Source organism: Dermochelys coriacea, chromosome 11 (genome assembly GCF_009764565.3).
Source record: "Dermochelys coriacea isolate rDerCor1 chromosome 11, rDerCor1.pri.v4, whole genome shotgun sequence".
Lineage (NCBI taxonomy): Eukaryota > Metazoa > Chordata > Testudines > Dermochelyidae > Dermochelys > Dermochelys coriacea.
Genome location: NC_050078.2, coordinates 4,895,764 through 4,919,744, shown reverse-complemented (window position 1 = coordinate 4,919,744; position 23,981 = coordinate 4,895,764). Strand labels below are relative to the sequence as shown.

Genomic DNA, 23,981 nt, shown 5'->3' with positions numbered 1-23,981 from the left:
GCTGTCATGGAGCCTGATACTGCAATGTGCTGATTTTCCAATTGCCAAGGGTTCAAAAAAAACAACCTTCCCCCACCCACTAGGCACCATCAACTAAACCTTTAATGTCATCTCCTAAAATTTAATACTTGAAAATGTAGTAAGTGACAAAATAAAGCCCCAATCCTGCTCAATGGATGTGGACTCTGCTCATGCGGAGCAGCTTCCAGGATCAGGTCTGAAGACGACAAATTAAGAACTACTACACATCACAGGTAGGATTGCTTAAGAAAGTCAATCTATATATTGAAGGACTGGAAAAGTGTATTGGGTTACTTCAGTTTTCCATGATTAAAATTAAAATTTCCATTGTTTCTTATAGCAGAGAACAAGAACAGTTCAGTTTACAAAAGAGGGTTTAAAGGTGACTGCAAAGAATCCACTACCATCACATCACTATGCCCTTTGTATTCTGGAGAAGGTTACAGAATGACTCTTTGGGATAAACCCCCAAATTAATTGACTCATATTATATGAAAGTGTGTGAAAGGAAGAATCTTAAGATGTGCTTCAGACTTCTTCTTTTCTCCCCACAGATTAGTATATATTTGTTTATGTTTTCAGTGTTAGCTTTAAGGATAGAACTTACTTTTAAAATATATATGAAATTCTCCTTTACATTCCTCACTAACCAAAAATTAAGGGCAGTCATAGGCTTCACGGGGCCCAGAGCCAGCTGTGATCACTTTCTCCTTTACAAACATTCCTAGACCTGTAGTCAACATTCTGTGTTTCTCCTGGAATTATTGGTGCCCTTAACTTCATTAGAAGAGACAATACAATTCTAAACCTATAATCTGGGAATTGTGTCCATCTACATATCTGTCTCTGGATAAAAATTTGCCTCTGCCAACGTGCAAGCTAATCTGGTGCATTCTAAAGCTTGAATTTAGAATGCACCAGACTGAATTTACTTTTCCACTGTACAGCACAGGCATATAATTCATTAATTCCCAACACACCAGATGACTGGATTTAGATTTCATAAGAAAGGAGTATTTACTGACACCAACTCTCATGATTTTTACTGAGAATCTCATGAAGTTTTACTTAAAACCCCAGCTCCTGGAGTCTTATAAGGATGTGAGAATTTCAGCTTTCACTAAAAACACAACAAAAAATGTTTTTAACCATCATTAGTGCAGAGAAGATCTTGAAAACACAAACCCTAAAGATTTAAAATCCAGAAGGCAAATAAAAATAATCCAAAATGTAAAAAGAAAAGAAGTACTTGTCGTACCTTAGAAACTAACAAATTTATTTGAGCTTCATGAAAGCTTATGCTCAAATAAATTTGTTAGTCTTTAAGGTGCCACAAGTACTCCTTTTCTTTTTGCGAATACAGACTAACACGGCTGTTACTCTGAAACAAAATCAAAAATGTATTATTTATTTATTTATTTAAAAAACAAAATAAAACACTCATGATTTTTTGTGGCCTGACTCATTATTTTAAACCTCGCAGCAAGCACTATTGGGTGTTGTAAATAAAAAGCACATTTCAACTGTATCAAACCAGGTGTGACAAATTGTTACCTATTGTTACAAAAGTCCTTATATTACATTAAAATCTGTATTTAATATGGTCATATTTAAAATTTTAAAGAAAAGATGGCTGAATATCCAATCCCAAAATAAAGTAAGCAAACATTTAATTAAGCATCCAACTATTTCCTTAACACAGATGAGTTACAGTGCCACACTATTTTCTTTTGTTTGTAACAGTGCAATATATACACTGCAAAAATATACTTATATGATGTGCAAAATCAGACTGTAATTTACAGTTAAACTGACAAACAAATGTCACTTGTTCAATTAATTCTTTAGTCACAGAAGACATGAAACCAAGGAATCCACAAAATTAAATTTCACAAGTTAACCTCAGACTTCAAACTGTGCATAGGAGAAAAGGTTAATTAGCCCAATGCTAACACAGCTGCTTCTCTTAGAGGTACTTTAAAAGCAGCCTGAACAATCTAAATCACCAAACATCATTTTTAAGAATGGAATCTTGCAGTCAGGAAAATGCATTGCCATTTAAATAAATATGGCTTTGTTCAGAAGCTCAATCCTGCATGTAATTAAGTCAAAGAGAGTATTGACACTGAGTTTAATGGACAGAAGGGATGAGTCTGCAAATGAACAGTAAAAAAGAAAAAAACTATAGAGGAACATTTGCTAATATCCCAAATCTAATTCTCTTACAGGGTTCTTTCAACTATGGATGAATTCTTTTTTTTGGTCAGTGTTTTCTGCACTAAACATTTAGGCAAATTAAAAAAATATTTACTTTATTTAATTTTTCTTTGATTTTTACAACTAAAAATCATCACCCAACTCATCAGCAAGAAAAAACCTCAGTAAAAGAAACACGACATCAACCAGTCAATCAGGAGTAACAGAGTTACTCTCTCAAAAGTATGAGTCTGCAGACAATTTAAAATGAAAGTTCATACACTTAGTCACAGGAATATTAATTGCTTTACCTATTACAGACGGCCTGTTTTTCCTCTCTGCCACTCCAAATACTGTATTATCCAAATCTTCCAGTGATGGCAAGGGTTCCATGTTACTGAGGACAGGAGCCTAAAAATGAAAAAAAATATAAAATAACAAATACGTTTAATTCTGTAGTCGCAAAAGGAGAAGAAATAAAGAAAAACACACTATAGATTTCCAAACGGTCTTTATGTTACGAGAAATGTTTCCATGCGATATATCCTTTTTTTGAGTAAGGAAAAGAAGCCAATTTGTTTCAAAGTCCATGTATTTAATTTCATTTCAGTAGTTTATTCAAACATTTCTACAACCATGTCTTAAATTACACTGAAATAGCAAGTTATGTTTTTGCTATAATTAGGATTTTTTTTTTTTTCAAACTTGCAATTTTCAGTTTGTGTCAAGAAAAATACACACTCTTTTAGCTCATAGCATCTGATGTTTGGATTTCAGCTTCAAAGAATCACTATACAAAATAATAATAATTACTTATAATGTGGTATAACTCAAATGACCAAATTATTATCAGGGCCTTATTGTGCTAGTAATGTCCACATAAAGTGGTACTGTGGGATATGACATAAACCTATTATATTTTCACTGTTACCATTTGTTGTGACAGATGCATTTGAACACTTTATTTTTATTTAAAGAAAATTTGAAATTATTAATTTAAAAAAGTCAAATGCACTAGCCTCTGAAATTGCATGCCAATGTTGGTGATTTTACACATTTTCCTATTTTAAAAAATATCTTTTGCTGCTGTATGAAAAACCCACACAAAGAGGGTAACTCAAATAATTTAACTCTCCAGGGGAACACAGTGAAAATGACCAAACATGAAATGTTACATGCATAAAGTAAACAAACTGAACAGACAGAAAAACATTCTCTCTAATCTCTTAGATGTTGCTTGTAACAATAATAGATAAATATTTCACAGAGAAGTGTAACTTTTAAGTAAGCAGTGTCCCGTTGAACTCTTTAATCTAGACATAAATAAATATACTAATTCATACCTGTGAATTTCCATGTATTACAAGCAATATCTTGAGGCTCTTCATGTGAACACTACGATCTAGCAGTTCAACAGCTTTGTCCAAATCATCCTGTGTGGTTAATGGAATCACCAGCTACAGGGAGAGAGAGGAAAAAAGTTGTCTTAGTAAGGGACAAAAAGAGTAGTGTTGGTATAACCCGATACTGTATGTGACTAAGAACCCCCCAAAAATGTTTTTAAAATCAACTAACATAAAATACTATTATAATGCAGCATTGAGACACCTCAGTCAGGCACTGAAGAGAATTAGGAAATAATGTTAAATTTGAATCACAACTTTAACTTCGCCTTCTAGTCTGTAAAGCATTATGAAGCAGGCATTCATAACAAAGTAACAACCATTTCAAAATATACAATGTAACATTTTCTGCAATTTTATATACATGTAGCATCTTGTAGTATATATTTTTCATTCTCCTACACAGAAGTATCATAATAAATCACTGTACCTTCCCCCCACAGAGCTCATATATAAATTTCTTTTCTACATCATTATTTACATTATTTAGTACAGTATTTTGTCACCTCACATAGTATACATTCAAAATACATTTTTTAAAAACAGTAATGTTGTTTATACACATTCCCCAATGACTTATCTATTAAGTAATTACATTATTCAAGGAAGGGTGCTAGACATGAACATTCCTACATGGGATAAATACAGGCCTCACTAGGAAGGCATGAACTGAATTAATTCTTTGCCTAGGCCAGGGTCACAAATTGCCAACTGAAATCCATTTAAATTATAATTAACATTTTTTTAAACCATAACCAGATTTTAAATCAAATTAGAATCGAAATATATCCTTGTTTATATAAAGAAACTGCACAATACTGGTCTACATGAATGGATTTTCCCTGCCCACAAGTAACTATTGTAATGAAATTTCAGGAATGAAACATTTTGCAAATTTGGTTCTCTAGCAATCAATTAACCTCCATGTTACTCAAAGAAAAACACAATCAAACGGTTGTGTGTGGGGTTGGGGGTGCGGTGGGTGGGTGGGTGGGTGTACATTTTAGAATAAAACCAGAAAGTAAGCTATTAATTAGTATTTGTATTATGTTAGTACCTAAAACCCATAATCAGGGATTGGGACATCATCATAACGGTCACTGTAGAGATATAAAGTAAAGCAAAGACTGTCCTATCATACAATCATAGAAGATTAGGGTTGGAAAAGACCTCAGGAGGTCAGCTAGTCCAACCCACTGCTCAAAGCAGGACCAATCCCAACTAAACCATCCCAGCCAGGGCTTTGTCAAGCCGGGCCTTAAAAACCTCTATGGATGGAGATTCCACCACCTCCCTCAGTAACCCAGTCCAGTGCTTCACCACCCTCCTGGTGAAATAACTAGTCCTACCTCAAAGATCTTAATTACAATACAACAAGTGGACAACCCCAAACAAATGGTCAGGGGAGAAAAGAGGGAAGACAAGGTAAACAGTAGTTTCTAATATTTATTAGATTAACAGTGGCAGGTTGTTTCTAACACACTTCTGACTATACCTTCTCCTTTCTCTTTTTAACTCAAAAGGGGACAAGAAGAGCAGAAAATTCATTCATATGCCCAGAAGCAGATTACCCTTTTGTGGGGCCCTGGGCCAGAGCAAGTGGGTGCCCTCCCCACCCCTTCCGCCTGCAGTAGCTTCCTCTGCTGCTCCCCCTTCCCTCATGCTCCTACCAACAGGAGAGCCGAGCGGGTAGGCAGAGCGGGTCATGATGCAGGGGCACCCATTTTTCTGGGGCCCCTCAGTTGGCTGTGCTGCCCAGAGGAACTAGGGGGAAGAAAACAATTAAGTCCAGAAATGGGACAGAAGGTCTGGCTCTTTACTCAAGTGTCCCAATACTAATAGTATTTAACACTTCCATAATATTAATCTTTAGATCTCCAAGCACTTTACGGTGAAGGTAAATATCATCCATATTTTACAAAAAGGAAGGGTGGCACAAGGAGAGATTAAATGAGTTGTGCAAAGTCACATGGCAGGTCAGTGGCAAAGCTGGGAATAAAAATCAAATTCACAACCCCCATCCCCAGTCTGGTGTCCCATCCATCAGGGCATGATGCCTCCCTACAAAATTTTGGGCTTTGCCCTCTCCCTTATCCCTGTTTAGACAAATCCCATTCACCTGAGGGAATGGTGCAGTGGAGAACCCTGCAAACTCATGGCAGAAGTGACTAACCTTGGCCATTCTGCAACTTTTTACGCAGGAGGCCATCAGGTGGCCTTCAGTCATTATGAAAATATATTGGATTTCAGTCTTGAAATGTTCAGCTGTCAAAACCATTAATACATTAAAATATGAGAAACTGAGGATTTAGGAAGGCAGAATATTACCTCATTATTGCTGTAATGCAAGTCCATAGGCTGTCCAAAAGCAACTTTAGCTTTAGATGCAAGATCTTCTAGTTTGACAGGCCTGGGAAATTGTAGAATCCTGTGACACAAAAAATAATTTTTGGAGAATTTTTTCACTAATTTGAAAGGATCATTGTTTATTAATGAATTACCCATGAATCTTAACAGGAAAAAGAAAAAACAGTTTACAAAATATTTGCTGCCTTTTTGGAACATTAATATGCAGAATAAATTTAAAAAGCATCTTTTGCAGTAAAGTTTAAAGGAACGCTCACAGTTTTTCATATTTTACTAGGCATAAAATTAGGTCCTGCTAGCTGTGCTTTAGTAACTTGCATATTGCTTCATTCTGGTGAGCACACACAGCATTAAATATTCCAGATTCCTGCTCCAACTATTCCAGAATGGAGGATTCTTGTAAATTTCAATAACTTCTGTTTAACAGAACTAAGTAGAACACGGGAGGCAGCTATCACCGAGGCTTGATCTGCACATCATACTTACTTCGGTATAATTACGTCACTTGGGTGTGAAAAATCCACACCCTGAATGAAGTAGTTATACCGACCTTAACATGCGTGCACACACACCCGTAGACAGAGCTACTATGGCGGGAGAACTTCTCCCATTGACATAGCTACCACTTTTCGCAGAGGTGGAGTTAAGCCAATGAGAGAGTTCTCACCCATTGGCTTTAAGCATCTTCAACAGATGTGCTGCAGCTGTGCCGATGTAAATTTGTAGTGTAGACTTGCCTTAAGAAAAACAGGATGTAGGCTAGTAATGGGCTGACCAGCAGAAGAGTTAGAATTACATCAATATTACTGCCTTCATTTTAACTAGCTAACAAATTTTCTAGAAGCAGGAGGAGAGTTTAAAAATACCATCCACCCACCCCCCTTTTTGAAAGATATGATGTAGTTAAATTGTTGAGACTATCAACATTGACAGTGTTTAAGTAAAATTCCCTTAAATTTCTAAAATGTGGGTTATAAACTTAAAGATTTCCTATTAGCTGAATGCCACCAAAACTAAAAGATTCTAAATGTGTGTCACTCTCAGAGCTTCCATTACATACAAATATCTCTTAAAAAGAAGCCATTAAATTATTTCAGCAGCAGGCCATATAACAGACTTTTGCTTCATCTCTATTCTAAGTGACCAAGGCAGATATGAACCACAAATCCTGAAGAGAAATTCCACTTGAATTTTATGGATATTACGCTGGAAAATTAACAATGGTTAATGGTCCCTTTTATCTGTGTCCTCATTAACCAACATACCAGTAAGAACGTTGTTTCCTCGGGGAAAGGAGGACAGAAGCTAGGTCATCGTCTCTTTCCTTTCTCACCTTAGTTAACTGTGCATTCAGCAAGCTTGGAACTTTGCTTACTAGAAGACTTTAGCTATCAGTTTAGAATGCTATATATATTATCTTAGGAACTCATGAATAGCTCTGACTCCTCCTTTCTGCCTCCTATTTTACAACAATGTAGAAGCACCATTCAAAATATTTATTTATTGCATAACCCTGTGTCCATTGTGCCATCCCATCCTGGTATCTTTGGAACTGCATGTTCTGACACAGAACAGAGCTCAACCTGCATATTTGACTTGGTTTGTCCAGTATCACCTGTTTGCAGTTTGTAGCTATGTTGGTCCCAGGATATTAGAGGCACAAGATAGGTGAGGTAACATCTTTTATTGGCCCCACTGCTGTTGGTGAAAAAGGCACGCTTTTACCAACAGAAGTGGGTCCAATAAAAAAACGTTACCTCACCCATCTTCCTTCTCCAATATCACCTGGACATTAGCTCCAAATCACTTCTATCTGGCCTGAAATAGTCTTAATTTTAAAGGAAGCTACAAGGATGTCTTTTGCATTACATAAAACAAACATTCTTCCACAAATGATGTGCTAATACATTTCAATTACAATTCTAAACACAGACAGTGAAGTCTGTTAATAGCCAGTAAGAGTACTTCTATTTTTCTAGCCATTTTAAAAAGATGGCCACACTGCATTCTGATTAGCATGGAAGAACTTGCACTGATAGATTTTACAGGCCACTAACAACTGGTGACCAATAGCACAGGCATCAGTGTAATCTGTTTTTTTAAAAAGGAAAAGAGAACTGTTGCATTTGCTATTGTTAAAAATGGGGTTCTCTATCATTGTTACTGGTTACATAGTACTGAGTGTGCTTGGTGTTTCATGCCCACCAATATAAAGATAAAGGTCCTTGCTCTAAAGAGTTTACACAATGAATACGACCAGAATTTTTGAGGTTGTTTTTTTTTCTTTGAGTTAATTTTCAATAGTTTAATTTGTGACCACTACTCTGTAGGAAGGTCTAGAGATTTACTGGAAGAAGCATATTGGCAGAAAGTACTTGGAGAAGAGAAATGAGGCATAGCAAACCAGTTCAGGAACAGAGTTCCAAGCAAAGGAGATGCATGAAGGAGGAATGGCAGTGAAGGAGGAGAGTGGGAGACCTCCACAAAGGGAGACTGAGTCATACATCTTAGCTTTAATTATGCATTTTAAGCTTTTGAATACTTCACTCTTTGCCCACAACATGAAGTTATATTTGAACTGAATTTTCAGTGGAAACCAATCAGAACAGACCAGTTACAAATCTCAGAAGACTTTCCTATAGAAGAATTGCCAGTTAGGATTTTCCCACAAAATCACAATCAGTACAGAAAGAGCAAATCAAAATGTTTCCTTTTCTTACTAATGTAGGGCTTGATCTTGCAACCACTTATTCATATGAGCATAAGTCCCAGTAACTTCACTCACGTGAATAAAGTTATTCATGAGAGCGCATTTAAAGAATCAGGACCTTCCAGGTCCTGGAATTTACATCTAAGTAAATCATATTCGACAATTCCTTGGCTAATTGAAAGGGTATAAAGCTAACTATGCAATGAAAAATTTTCTAAATCCCACTTTTCACTCTTACAAATATATCAACTTAATAAAGCTTAGGGCTGGAAGAAGTCTCCAGATTAGTCTGCCCTTCTGCAGAAGTGCATGAATTGCTCAACTCATTTCTCTGGAAGTTACATTGAGAGTTTGTCTACACATTTCTGGTAATGGTGTCAAAACCGCTTTGGGTCAGTTATTCCTCTGACCTCATGATCAACATTTTTTTTTCTTAACATTTAAATCAGACTTGTTCCCTTCTATAGATCATTGCTGCTAGTGACTACAACACACAGCATCAGACCCCAGCTAGGATGGCAGGCAAGTATGGTAGTCTCAGTAATCACTATAAATTCTTTGTACTGATAACAAAATAGCTCTGGTGATCCAGTTTAGATTTTGCATTCTCACTTTATGTACCATGACCATACTGCTTCAACAATTCCTGACCACATATACAAATCCACTTATATTTGAGGTGTACACTCCTGGTTTGTGTAATTAATCTATGCTAGAAAGTTCTATTTTAAAAGCTAATGTATTAAGATTTGGTAAGACATTTGCTAATAAGATACCTTTTTAGTTTTAAGTACAGTTTGGGGTCTCCATTTAACAGCTTTCAATTAATTTTGTTTAAATTATACATTTCTATTTTCTGCTTATTTGTGCTGACTGTTCTATTTCTCTTAAGCCATGTATGTACATCAATTTCTAACAAGTACTTTTAATGGTTTCTTTGGGACACTAGCAGAGAAATAGCAATAAAACCCATAAACTAGCAAAAGAAATGCATTAAAATAGTTTATTTTTTCCTGCCTTACCTTTTTTCACCTCGGTGTTCAAATTTGACTCTAACATCATTCTGTAATGAAAGAGATAAATTATATATTTTTTAAAAAGCCATAATAGAAACCATTATAAATTAGTTGGTGACAAATTCTTACTCAGAAAACCATAAAAATACATTTAACATTCTCAGACATTTTGTTTAATCTTTAGAGGGGCCATAAGGTTTATTTACACTCTTTTCTGGCTTACTGAACATTTTGGCAGAAACTAACAGACAAGTGGAAGACTATTTCTTCTGGTAAGGTATCAAATATGATAAATCCAGAAATCCATGAGGATCAAAAGGATGGTTTTGAAGTAAACTAAACATTTGTGTGAGAAAAAACACACATTGGCCAGGAACGGTGAACCGCGGCCACTGAGAGCTGGAGGGGGCCATACTTGCCAACGTAAACAAAATGTCTCACAGCCCCCCAGTGGATTACTCTGATGGGCCATGTGCCAAAGGTTTCCGACCCCTGATTTACGTTTAACTGTATTAAAATGCATATTTCGTTTGCTTGTGCCCACTTTACCAAACGATCCAGATTGCTCTGAATCAATAACCTTTGCTCTTCATTATTTACTGCTCCCCAATTTTTGTGACATCTGTAAACTTTATCAGCAATTATTTTTAGGTTGTCTTCCAAATAATTAATATTAAAATAACTGCGGGACCCCACTAGAAACACGCCAGTTCAATGATTCCCAATTCACAGTTACTTTTTCAGACTCATCAGTTAGCTAGTTTTTTTTATAATTAATTTAACATATGCCATTTTTATTTAAGATCTTTCTAGTTTTTTTTAATCAAAATGTCATGCAGTACCAAGTCAAACACCTTACAGAACTCAAAGGATATTATACCAACACTATTACCTGTATCAACCATAATTGATTTTTTAAATGAGATTACAAATTAGTTTAACCGGATCTATTTTCCCTAAACCCATGCGATTTGCATTAATTATATTATCCTCCTTTAATTATTTATCAATCAAGTCCCATATCAGCCACTCCATTATCTTGCCCAGGATCAATGTCAGACAAGCCTATAATTTACCTGGGTTTTCCCATTTACTTTTTTTAAAAATTGGCACAACATTAGCTTTCTTCCAGTACTTCCCCAGTGCTCCAAGACTTAATGAAATTCAGCATTAATGTCCAGTCAGCTCCTCAGCAAGCTCTTTTAAAATTCTTGGATGGGCAATTATTTGGGCATGTTGATTTAAAAATGGCCTATTTGCCATTCCACTAATATCTCTGGAGGATATTAAAGAGTGTTATCACCATATGATGAGACCATATTATCCGTTTTTCCCCAAATACAGAACAGAAATATTTATTGAACCACGTCCGCTTTTTTTGCATTATTATTGATAATTCTACCATTTCCATGTAGTAATGGAGCAATACTACTGTCAGATGCTTTTTATCTTAATATACACACACCCTTTACAGCTGTCTTCACTTCCCCTCTAAACCAGGTCAGTTTTTTTTTTTTAACCACTACAGCCTTCTTCCTTGTTATGACTCTCTGGGCAGCTAGCAAGGTATTAAAGTATTCCCAATTATCATTCACATTTTTTCTGATTAAATTCTTCCTCTCAGCTGATTTGGCTCATAATTGTTTTCAGCTTTGTGAAACTGGCCCTGTTAAAGCACCAAGTACACATATTACTGGTTTGGACTTTACTCTGCTTGCATATTATGATACAAGCTTGTATCTAAGCTACCATTAATTAGTTTTGTAATCAGTTCCTCTTTATCTGTTAGGTCAAGGTCAAAGAAAGAATTACCCACATATTGGCTGCAACACTTTTTGAGTTAGGAAATTGTCATCTATAATATTTAGGAATTCCAAGGCTGTTTTAATACTGGCGGCATGAGAACTCCAGCACGTCACTCAAACTGAAGTTCTCCATGATCTCACAGTTCTTTTCCCTACACATTGTAAATAGGTACATAAGGAGGTTGTCATCCTGTTCCCTAGTATGATTGGGAGGTCTATAGCAGATACCAACTAGTACCCCATCTTGTGCTTTATTTGTTAGGGTATTGATCCATAAGCATGCAAGATCATTTTCTTCCAAGTTATCACTGACTCAGAAACAGATTACGCGATTTATGACAGAGTGCCTCTCCTTCTGCCCGCTCAATCCTTCCTAAATCAGTATTGCCATTTTAACATTCCAATTGTGTGAATCAACCCATCAGGTTTCAGTAATACCAGAATCATCAAATTTATGCTCAAACGGAGAATTCCAATCACAATTCCTTGTTTGTTACAAGCGGAATATCTCTGGCTTTTAAACCACCAATAAGAAATGACACCCCCCCCCCACCTTCCAAATACTGAATACACAAATGCATGTAAAAATTCAAATGTCTCGATAGACCACCAATTCAGGGCCCAATCCAACAAATATCCATTTAATTCTATGGGATTATTCTCATGAGCAATGCTATTCACATGCCCTTATACAGAATGTGACCCTACTGTACAAAGGTGAAAAACTGTGGCTTTTTGCTTCTTTATGAAGCTCACAGAAGCCCTGAATATTATTTTTCAAAATAAATATAAAATTTGAATATTCTGACTAAAAACTCCTCCCCCGATCCAATTGTTCAGCTTTGTCAATTCTCTTTTGCAATATCACAATCTCCACTAGTTCTCCAGCTGCCCATAGTCTCTGGGAAAAACACAGTTCACAAGACCTAGTATTTCTAATGTCAAACAAATGGATAAAATCTTTCATACCTTCTCTATGCATTTCCCCCACTGCAAACCTCGTTTAATATGACAGTTTCAATACCTGGATAATCCAATTCAGTTGTATATGACTAAATTCAGTCTACAGAAACAATTCAAAGAAGGGATGGCAGCAAACCTTGCTTTTAAAATAAAATAAAATAAAAATCCTAAAATAAATCAGCAAAAAAGACTGTGATCCAAACCAAAGTGTGATCTTGACAATTAGTGTAATTCTCTGTCTTTAAATATTCAATTAGGGAGTAGGAAGGGGATGCTTTACCTTTACCAGATACATTTAGTGTGCATGTGTTTAGAATGTGTCCTGAAACATTACTCTTCATTTTTGTAACTAATTTCAAAAATATGCAACATCCACAAGGGATTAGAAACACTCATTTAACACTGACTTTGGTCTTGCAATTGGAAAATTAGAGAAGTCACAATAGGATATACATTGTTCATTGTGTTAGACAAGAATGCAGAAAATTACCTGTTTTTTGGGTGAAGATGATTTTGGTTTTCCTGTTTCTTGTACTGGCAATGCAGGACGACTAGCCTTATGAAGGACAGCCAAATCCTGCATGATTGAATTCAAAGCTTGCTGCTCGATAGCATTGAAAGACTGATCATCTGTTTAAAAACAAAAACAAAAACACCAACAATAGGACTTTCAGAAGTTTAAATCATTGTTTCACTTGAAAGCTGCATTTAAAAATTGACTAGGAAAATAAACATGTTTCCTAAAAACTTAAGAAAGGGTACACACATCACAATTAGCTTTAAAAAAAAAAAAAAAAAAAAAAGATCTTGTGGTTAGCATGTTGCAATTACAAACATATTCTTCATTTAATTTGTTTCCAGGAAGTATCATCATAAGCAGGCCTTAAGGAACTAAACAACTTTTATTGTTAAAAGTATTTAAATTTAAATTTTTGAAAAAAAGTAAAAGCAGCTTCCCAACAAATTAGGACTGACAATTCAATTCACCTTGATAAAACTGCAGACTATAACTAGGAAAAAGGGTTTCAAAGGCTGTTTCATGTAAAACGCTTAGGAAAATGTGAGAAAAATATTAGATCTTCAACTTGTAAAGATGCACTATTACGGCAGTACTTGTTCGTAGCACAGGAAGACCGAAGTTAAGAATTTACTGTGGGTATCATTCTTCCCCAACCTAAACCAGTAGAACTCAGGCACACCGAAAAAGCATTGGAACTCTAATTAGAAGAGACTTTTGCTACTTGCTGATTGCTCTTAATGTAGTTTTTACATTAGGATCACTCTTCCAGCACTGCAGCTGCAACATTCTAAGGCAAAGGGGGGCAAGCAAGAGTTCAAAGACAAAAGCGGTAACCCCAGTACGTTTGAATGAAAGGACAGTTAGAAGCCAGTCTGGCTAGCAATGGGGCAACTACACAAAATTGGAGGTGTCCAAAAGTCAGAATTAGTGTTACGACCACATTAAGATAAACAAACATTGGACAGTAAAGCGTTTGGAGGTTTTGGGGGGTGGTTGGGAGACATACCCTTCATTACTCCAGCTCCACATCACAGTGGTTGCTCCTATGTACACTGGCCTGTGGTTTACTCCAGATGTGTCCAAGGATAAATCTACACTTGGAGGTGTAAGGAAAGAAATAATATCCCACTACTCATGCAAAAAAAAAAAAATTAAACAGTGACATAATGAAGAACTCCTCTCTGGATTTTCTTGATGCTGGACTAATTAGCTAGCTTCAGGACAAATTCTACTGCAAAGTTCATGTAGATAGGTGGTGAAGAGCTCCCACTAGAATCTAGAGAACTGCTTAAATGGATTATGTATGCACATGACTTTATATTCCATTTGACTAAAGCCATTTGTACAGCAGGGAAAGCCTGGGAGATTGGTAGAAGGGAGAGAACAGTTACATATATTAAAACTTAGTTCTTCTTGGAAACTGACATTTTAAATGTGCATAACCCTCCTTTGAGGACAATACAAAGTCAACAACTATATGAATGACCCCATCAGTCCTTCAAAACGTGAAACACCTGAGTCTCTAATGTTTTAATAGAATGCCATTCACTGCAGTCAATGCTGTGGAAGAACTCTATTAGGTTATCAAAGTTAAATATTAATGGCTGCATTGGTCCTATGCATACATGAATGCCAGGTTCTAAGATTCAATTTTATGATCCTTGACAAGCATTCTTGTAAAATGCAATTTTGTTATAATGTTAATTTTGCAGAAGTAGGAAGCAAGCAAGAATAATGTGCTCTCACTTGAAGAGGTGTCAGGGCTAAGTCAGATGTCACTGACAAATATGAATGGTGACTCCTCACCTACAATATTTGCAACTGATACTGTTCATTTATGCCAACATCACCTTACACAAGGAAAGGAAGAGCTGGGGATAACAGTGATTCCATGTTCATCTAGCTAACTTCTCTCTTCTTTAAAATAACTTGTACCAGGATTTACAGCAACTCAATATTTCACTGACACGGTCCTTTTAAGTTGTGGTTTATGCTGAACGCTAAAAAGTGGTTGAAAAGAATAAAAGACAAACTTGTATAAACAACTGTTTAATGTAAATAGTAAATATAATCCAGATTTTAATTTTTTTAAATTATCCAAAAACCTTTGGCCATGAATGCCTAAAAATTAGTTAGACCAAGTAGGTAAGGTAATATCTTTTATTGGATCAATTTCTGTTGGTGGAAGGGACACATTTTTGAGATTCACAGAGCTCTAAATAAATATGAATCATCTATTATTGCTCATTGATCAAACTGAACTCAAAAATAAAAATCAAGTTACAGTAAATTCATTTATTTAAAGATAAAAACACTGGCAAGTTCAAAAATACCATTTCCTGTCTTTAGTACTGCAAGAATTGTCATAAAATACTGTAACAGTACCATATGAGTGCAGTAACACCACAATTGTAAATGTCTGCACACAACTGAAGATGTTAAAAATGTAGCTATCGTTACCCAATAGCAATAATGAGCTACCCAAGAATTGGTGTGGGATGAAGATTGATGATTCAATACATTCAAATAATTTTAATCTAGTTTACAGTCTTTATTCCAAAACAGCTACACTTAGAGGAGCCTTCCACTACTAGAATTAGGAACATTCTAAATCGTATTTAAAATGAAAGAAATTAATAAACTCCCACTTTTCAAGAAAGCTTCTCCCCCACATTTTTATTAGTAATCACTGATGGATAACATTTCTGTACTACTACTAATATTTTTCTATTTGCATCACTACAGTTTAACAAGGCCATCCCTGAATATCACTACTCCAAACAATTCAAGTATCAGCCTTCCCAAAATGTATCTGATTTAAAAGAGAGGAATGCATGTATACCACACAGAAAGAAGAGCGAGACCAAGCAATCTCTCCTGAACACTCCATTTCTTACAATAGATCAACATATAAAGGAAAACTTTTAGACTTATTTTAATCCTGAATTTCTAATAAACCGGTTTCCATGGTTCTCCCTGGATACAACTATGTTTATCTTAATGGGACACTGTCAAAATAAAAGGAGTACTTGTGGCACCTTAGAAACTAAAATTTATTTGAGCATAAGCTTTCGTGAGTTACAGAGCTGTAACTCACGAAAGCTTATACTCAAATTTGTTAGTCTCTAAGGTGCCACAAGTACTCCTTTTCTTTTGCGGATACAAACTAACAAGGCTGCTACTCTGAAACCTCTCAAAATAGGCAGGTCAAAACTTTTACTTGGAGCTAACCAATAGTGAAAATCTGCATTCATAATAATGGTATAAAGCCTCTAAAATTTTCCTACCAAGAGAAAAATTAAGAGCAGATCTGCTTCTTACTGCAATACTCTCAAGCAAGCCAACTGATGCACACTTGCTCTTTACTATGATTTATGGTGGAGTTTATGATGAGAATCCTGGACCTGGATCAAAGGATTTGAAGCATATCATCGATGTGTTTCATCAGTTGCTGAACTACCTGAAGTCATCTGCCATGGAAGGTGGTGGAGGCAGTACAGCTTCATCAGGCACTGACGACAATACAATTGTGTGAGGTGTCACCTCCTTGTCAGCCCTTGCTTCCTGCTCCTTGAAGGTCTCCTCCAGTGGTTCTGGTTGAGACAGTGGAAGCAGAGGTTGGGGAGAATCTGTCTGCATATGTGCCCTATGACAGTGATTCAGGGCCCTAATGAACTATTGGTGATAAAGGGCCCAGGGTCCCAACAAGGCTACTCTAGGAGCACAGAGAGCATAGGAGGAGGCATCATCGATATCAGATGCACAAGGGTCAAGGTAGAAAAATGATGTCTTGGAGGATAAACAGGAGAATGCTGTACCGAAATCTGAGAGTCAGAAGAGTCATCCTCAACATAATTCAGGTTTGCTGATAACTGTTCACCCTGGATGGTTCAAGTCTGTATTGGTCTCAATGAAAAAAATGTGGAGTGAGCCACCAAGAGCATCTCTGTGCAGACAGCTGTCCAGTACCAGTAAGTAACAAGGATTCTAGATCATTGTAGACAAGCAGGTTTTTGAGTGTCTAAACTTCTGCGGTACTGGTGGTATGTAGGAGGGAGTTACATGAGGTCTGGTGGAGAATGGCTTTGGTACCAAGGTAGGTACTTGTGTTGAGTGTATGAATGCTATGGATTTCAAACACTTGATATGAGGGATAGACTTCAATAGTATGATACAGAGGTACGAGATGATGGTATAGGGACCAAGTGTGACACTGCACCCCATATTCTTCATAGTGATATTAGCATGATATAATTATATCATGATTATGATGTATTTTATGCAATATAAGGCATGTGAGGTGTCATTGGAAAGGCTATGGTTTGCTGAATACGATTATCTTATTTGTATGCATGTATTTTTGTATCCAAAGTTACGAATATTGACTATGTATCTATTTCACACATAGCTATTCCTGGGCATCCCCCACTAGGCAAAATGCTCTCATTCTAGATGGCTGGCTGGGAAGGGCCCATTCAGATTAAATGAGCCATTAGGAAGAAACAATAGGCCTTAGGAGAAGCTTATCTCCCACCTGGTGTGCCTTCCTGTGAAGGCTCCCAACGGCCTGTGGGAGATGGCTGCTGTGACTCTACAGGGACACATGACCAGGTAACCTGGTGCTGTATTCCATCTTGGGATGTCAGTATTTTTCCACTGACTGGCACGGGAAGCAAGCTTTGAAACGAAGAGTTCCAACCATATGCAAAATCTATATAAGGCAGGGGAATGACATCATCTGGGTTCTTCACTCCCCACCCAAGAAGACTCCTGGAAACACCTGAAGAATGAAGACTGAACTGGAGGAAGTGCTGGACCCAGGCTAAAGGGATTTTTAGCCTGTGAATGGAACACCTGGGAGTTCCAAATTGGAAGCAAGTGCAGCTTGCCCCTTAAGAATCTGCAGCCTGCTTTATCATCATTTAGAGTGAGAATCTGCTATTCATATCCAACCTATTTAGTATATTAAGCTTAGATATGATAAACCCATTATTTCATGTTCTCTGTGTGTGTATATCAATCTTCCCTCTGTTTTTTCCACCAAATGTATCCGATGAAGTGAGCTGTAGCTCACGAAAGCTTATGCTCTAATAAATTTGTTAGTCTCTAAGGTGCCACAAGTACTCCTTTTCTTTAAGCTTAGACTGCATTTTTTGTTTATTTGCTAGGTAATCTGCTTTGATCTACTTGCTTTATAATCACTTAAAATCTACCTTTTGTTAATAAATTTAATAAATTTGTTTTTACATTATCGAAACTAGTGTATGGCAATCCTAACTCAGGGGGGAAGAAGGCTGTTGCATATTCCTCTCCACATTGAGGGAGGGGGTGAATTTTATGAGCTTAGACTGTAGTCCCCTGTGCAGCCTAAGATGGTATAATTTTGGGTTTATAGTCTGGGGAGGGGGAGAGGGGTTACGTGCTTAAGGAGCTGGCAGGTACCCTAGCTTGAGCCTTTCCATGCAGGAGCTGGTCAGAGAACCTAACCACATGTAACCGCAGCTTAGTGTGTCCCTACCTGTATGTATGCTGGTGAAAGTGCAGGCTAAAAGGGGTTTTGCAGCTTGTCGCAGCAGTACAGTGTAAAGGGAGCCCAGTCTGGTGGGTTGGGGGGGCTCAGTGGTACTCCAGTTCTAGGTGGCACCCCAGGGGGAACCCATCACACCGGGGATACAGAAGGGTACAATGACATAAAATTTCTAGACTGGGTATGGCCATCTGCAGTTGAAGTCCTCAGTACAGAGTCCCATTTCATAGCATGGCTCTTACGGGGCATTTTAGATGTTTTCAGGGTACTGAAGTGACCGGGAGCTTCAATGGAACTGAGGTCTCATGAAGCCTTCTTAAGAACATAAGAACGGCCATACTGAGTCAGACCAAAGGTCCATCTAGCCCAGTATCCCGTCTTCCGACAGTGGCCAATGCCAGCTGCCCCAGAGGGAATGAACAGAACAGGTAATCATCAAGTGATCCGTCCCGTCGCCCATTCTCAACTTCTGGCATTGATGGACCTATCCTCCATGAATGTATCTAGTTCTTTTTTAAACCGTGTTATAGTCTTGGCCTTCACAACATCCTCTGGCAAGGAGTTCCACAAGTTGACTGTGCATTGTGTGAAAAAATACTTCCTTTTGTTTGTTTTAAACCTGCTGCCTATTAATTTCATTTGGGGTGGCCCGTAGGTCTTGTGTTATGAGAAGGAGTAAATAATACTTCCTTATTTACTTTCTCCACACCAGTCATGATTTTATAAACCTCTATCTTATCCCCTCTTAGTCATCTCTTTTCAAAGCTGAAAAGTCCCAGTCTTATTAATCTTCTCTCATTTGGCAGCCGTTCCATACCCCTAATAATTTTTGTTGCCCTTTTCTGAACCTTTTCCAATTCCTATGTATCTTTTTTGAGATTTGGCGATCACATTTGCACGGAGTATTCAAGATGTGGGGGTACCATGGATTTATATAGAGGCAATATGATTTTTGCGGTCTTATTATCTATCCCTTTCTTAATGATGCTCAACATTCTGTTCGCTTTTTTTGACTGCCACTGCACATCGAGTGGATATTTTCAAGATCTCTAAGATCTCCTTCAGTGGTAACAGCCAATTTAGACCCCATCATTTTAAATGTATAGTTGGGATTATGTTTTCCAATGTGCATTACTTTGCATTTATCAACACTGGGCAACAATACGGCAGATGAAATTCAATCACCCAGTTTTGAGAGATCCTTTTGTAGCTCTTCGCAGTCTGCTTGGGACTTAACTATCTTGAGTAGTTTTGTATCATCTGCAAATTTTGCCACCTCACTGTTTACCCCTTTTTCCAGATCATTCATGCATATGTTGAAAAGGACTGGGCCCAGTACAGACCTCAGGGGGGTACCACTATTTACTTCTCTCCATTCTGAAAACTGACCATTTATTCCTACCCTTTGTTTCTTATCTTTTAACCAGTTACCAGTCCATGAGAGGACCCTCCCTCTCTATCCCATGACAGCTTACTTTGCTTAAGAGCCTTCGGTGTGGGACCTTGCCAAAGGCTTTCTGAAAATCTAAGTACACTATATCCACTGGATCCCCTTTGTTCACATGCTTGTTGACCCCCTCAAAGAATTCTAGTAGATTGGCGAGGCATGATTTCCCTTTACAAAAAGCATGTTGACTATTCCCCAACAAACTGTAAAAAGAAAAGGAGTACTTGTGGCACCTTAGAGACTAACAAATTTATTTGAGCATAAGCTTTCGTGAGCTACAGCTCACTTCATCGGATGCACTGATGTGTTCATCTATGTGTCTGACAATTTTGTTCTTTACTTCTCAGGTGATGACCAAGATTTCTTAAGACATCTAGTATTCCTACTTTCCTTGTTGGTACCCCGAGATTTAGAAATGAAGCTCTTTTTACTGCAGCCATCAGTACAGGTGCTGCCTCTCCTGAGCTGCTCACCAAGACTCAGAGGCAGACAGGGCAGCAACACTTGGATCCTTCGAGACTCTTGGTGACAGGGATCCTGAATTCTACAAGGCATAAGGAGTACTCAGAGGCCTGTGTGCAGAAGGGTTTTCAGAGCCTGGGTCAGAAGCTAGTCTTAGGGCTTACTCCCTCATCAATAATTTGATCTCCCTGTTTTCCCAAGATCTGCTTTTGAAGGAGCAGCAGATTTTACACTTCTTGGGGCAGATGGGTGTCTCTCAAATAGCAGAGGAACCAAGAATGGCGGTCATTGATTTGGGATAGCTTGCTGGCAGGAGACACTCTACTTAAACCCTGGGGATCCTGCCATACCCCCAAGCAGAAGTTCAGAATCAACCCTCAATCAGGGAAATTGAACAAAAGGAGAAAGAAACTATTAAACTAAAACTATACTAAAAATTAAGTCTGAGTAAAGTGGTCATGGTTGATGTTCTGCCTCAAGCTGAAGGTGGTTGAGAAGGAATTGAGGGCAGTTTGCCTGGGCAGCCCTATATGTCCTTGGTATGGGGCACCAGGATGAGAAGGGTGCATGCACGGGCCAACAGGCACTGTTCCCAAAAATCTCCCATCAAAAGCACATGGATGGGCACACAGTTGGATGGGCATACAATCCTGAAGTGGAGCACTACTCAAAGAAGAATACCAAGTGTGATGGGGTGTCCACCCCGCACAAAGCCTGAAAGGGTAAATTAGACCAATTAACCTTAGGCTTCACCTAGAGGAAACATAGGGACTGCTAGGGCCTAATTGCAGATGAAGTCCAGGTCGGGGGAGGAGCTCAGCAGGTCTATAGAGAGAGGAAGTTCGTAGGCTGCAGGAGAGGAAACCTGCAGTTGTACTCCCTGATATAAGGGGGAAGAGCAGGAAGCAGTCCAGGGAAGGAGCAGCAAGGGCTCGAAGAGTAAAAGCCCAGAGCTGCTGGGTTGAGGGTCCCTGGACTGGAAAACAGTGTAGAGAGTGCGTCCAGGTTCCCCTACCAGCTACTGAGAGAGTGGAGCACACCAGGCATGAGGAGCAGACTGCCTGGGATAGATGGAAGGTCCGCCATGGCTCCCCACAGCTGCCTCTTGCCGTGGCCGGGCTGTGGCTCCGAGCCGCTGCTCCCCTCCCCCACCTGGAGCCACGCTGGGAAGAGCTGAACTGGCAGCTGTGGGGAACCTAAGTCTCTCCACCTGCCCTGGTTCAGAGGCCTGGAGGGCAGGGACACAGGCCTGGGGGGCAGGGACACAGGCCTGGGGCTGCTCGGGTCCCCCACCCAGGGCAGGTGGAGGGACACAGGCTCCTCATAGCACATCTCTCCCTGACCCGGCTATGCGGGGGAGAGGGAGATGGCTTGGAGCTGCAGCCCGTCCATGGTAAGAGTCAGGCAGGCAGCTGTGGGAAGCCACAGTGGACCCTCCACCTGCCCTGGACAGGGAGCCCAAGCAGCCCCCTGTCTGTGTCCCTGCCCCTCAAGTCCCCCGCCAAGTGCAGATGGAGAGTCTGCACTGAAGTTCCTCACAACTGCTCACCCAGCTCTTACCATCAGAGCCCTGCATGGGATACATAATTTGTATCTGCATGTATGCTGCTATGGTCCAGGGATATCCACATGTGTGGATACCCGCAGCTATAAAGCCGATACCCACGAATTTTCAGGGCTCCATGGGTATGATCTCCCCTTGAGAGCGGCTGTGCAGAGGAAGAAGTAATCCCATCTCTTGCCAACCCAGAAGACTAGCAGCTGGCGCAAGGTGAATGGTGGGGGCACTCCCAGAAGCACAGGGGATATCAGACCCACCTCCAGGAATCTCCCCTGGCTGCAGGAAGCTCTGTGGCTGCTGCCTTCAAAGCCCAGTTCTTAAGGCAATGCAGAAGTGAGGGTGGCAATCCTGCAACCTCCCATAACCCTCTTTTGGATCAGGAACCTCATGGTTACAATACCATGAAATTTCCAGATGTAAATATCTGAAAACATGGAATTGACCAATTTAAAAACCCTCTGGCCATGATCAAAATGGACTTTGAATTTGGTAGGGGCCCTACTTATAATGAAGAAGCATGCTAGACCGCTGTATTTGATAAAATAAGAAATTAAGTTTTAGCCTGAGGACACTAAATGCAATTTAACATCTAATACACGTTATAATTTGACAAAATCCCTGTACTTACAAATTTCAGTGTGTGCAGAAACATTAGCAGCATGAAAAGCACTATATTCTTAAACAATCCTGTCTCATTAAAGTATCAGATTAGGACCAACACTTGCACAAAAATCAGTTGTATCATAATTCCCAGACAAAGAATACACTAAAATAGAGTTACGGTTGAGAGTATACATCAGTATTTTAGATTAAAATTGGGATGGTGTAATCATTCCAAAAACTAATCATAAACCCCAAAAATGCAGGTTACTTGTAACAAAAAATCCAAACATTTTTAGGTACAGAAATGCATAGTTAGGACATCTAGACAGCCTTTACACCACCTTGTAGTGAAACTAGGCATCAAATGTGCTTATGATTAAGGCATTTGAGTGTTTGAAGTCTCAGATTAGATTAAAATCATTTTTAAAGAAAGATTCTCCCCCTGCCCCATGGTGTCATAAGAGTGTGAGTGTTGTGTATCCTAACAGCATATTTCTATACTTTAACATATTTCAATTTCTTTTAAATTTATTCTATATCCACAGAGGAAGTGCTGTAATTGTCAACAATTTGCAATTTTTTTCATATACAAACTGGTTGAATGCCTGCTTTAAGTGCAAGCCTCAATTCAAATTTATCTATCAAAGCCATGACATGCACTTCCATCATATAAAATAATGTTAATTATGTAAGTGGTCTTGTTCTTTTCACTTGGAATTAAGCCAAGGTAACAGTTTAATTGGATTCCACTTATAGGTAACTTACCCATCATGGCAGCCAGCCAGAAAACCTGAACCTCAGGGAAATGTCTGTCCCATTAGCATTCATTTATTTTCTAAAGAAAAAAACAATTAAAAAACATGTAAGTTCTGAAAACTTAAGAGAAAGGTTTAAAGTATAAAAAAATTTACATGTGAAGTATAACTATTTTCACTAACTCCTACATTTCTTGAGAGTTTTAAACCCCACGTCTGAAACTCTGGAAGTTTTAATCTAACATAATATGTACAACTACAATTTAAAGACCAAATTATGAATCTTCACTTCAGTAGTTATTTCTACCTCAACATATGGATGTGAAAGCTGAAAATCCATTAGCGCAATGGTCCCCAAACTTTTCACGTTGTGACCCGCCCCCCGTCCACACCCATAGCTGGGAGCAAGGCTGTGATGGGGGGAGAGAAAGAGGCTTAAGCCGCAGACAGGAATAAGGGGGCAAAGGCTGGGATGGGAGTGGGGCCAGGGCTGAGAGAGAAGCTGCAGCCAGGGGTTGAGGCACGGCCAGGAGCTGAGGCGGGGGGCAGAGTGGGGTTGGGGTGCTCCCTCCTCATCTCCTATGGGGGCTGACCCAGGCCCTGCCACACACCCCTGAATGTTCCT

General features: G+C 38.6%; 1 protein-coding gene across 5 annotated transcripts in view; it reads right to left on the bottom strand.

The window, feature by feature from the left end:
- MAP3K2 (mitogen-activated protein kinase kinase kinase 2) overlaps positions 1-23,981 on the bottom strand; it is a 91,433-nt gene that overhangs the window by 24,116 nt on the left and 43,336 nt on the right. Inside the window, exons 2-9 of one of the 5 annotated variants that reach the window (XM_043504893.1) lie at positions 23,367-23,436; positions 14,857-15,001; positions 14,008-14,092; positions 12,972-13,111; positions 9,720-9,760; positions 5,949-6,048; positions 3,561-3,674; positions 2,529-2,628 (exon numbers count right to left, since the gene is read on the bottom strand). In XM_043504893.1, the coding sequence (XP_043360828.1) occupies positions 2,529-2,628; positions 3,561-3,674; positions 5,949-6,048; positions 9,720-9,760; positions 12,972-13,111; positions 14,008-14,014 (502 nt within the window). In that variant the 5' untranslated portion in view covers positions 14,015-14,092; positions 14,857-15,001; positions 23,367-23,436. Of the gene's footprint in view, positions 1-2,528; positions 2,629-3,560; positions 3,675-5,948; positions 6,049-9,719; positions 9,761-12,971; positions 13,112-14,007; positions 14,098-14,856; positions 15,002-23,366; positions 23,437-23,981 lie in introns of all 5 variants that reach the window. The other 4 variants (XM_043504896.1, XM_043504895.1, XM_043504894.1 and 1 more) reach the window with 4 other exon arrangements.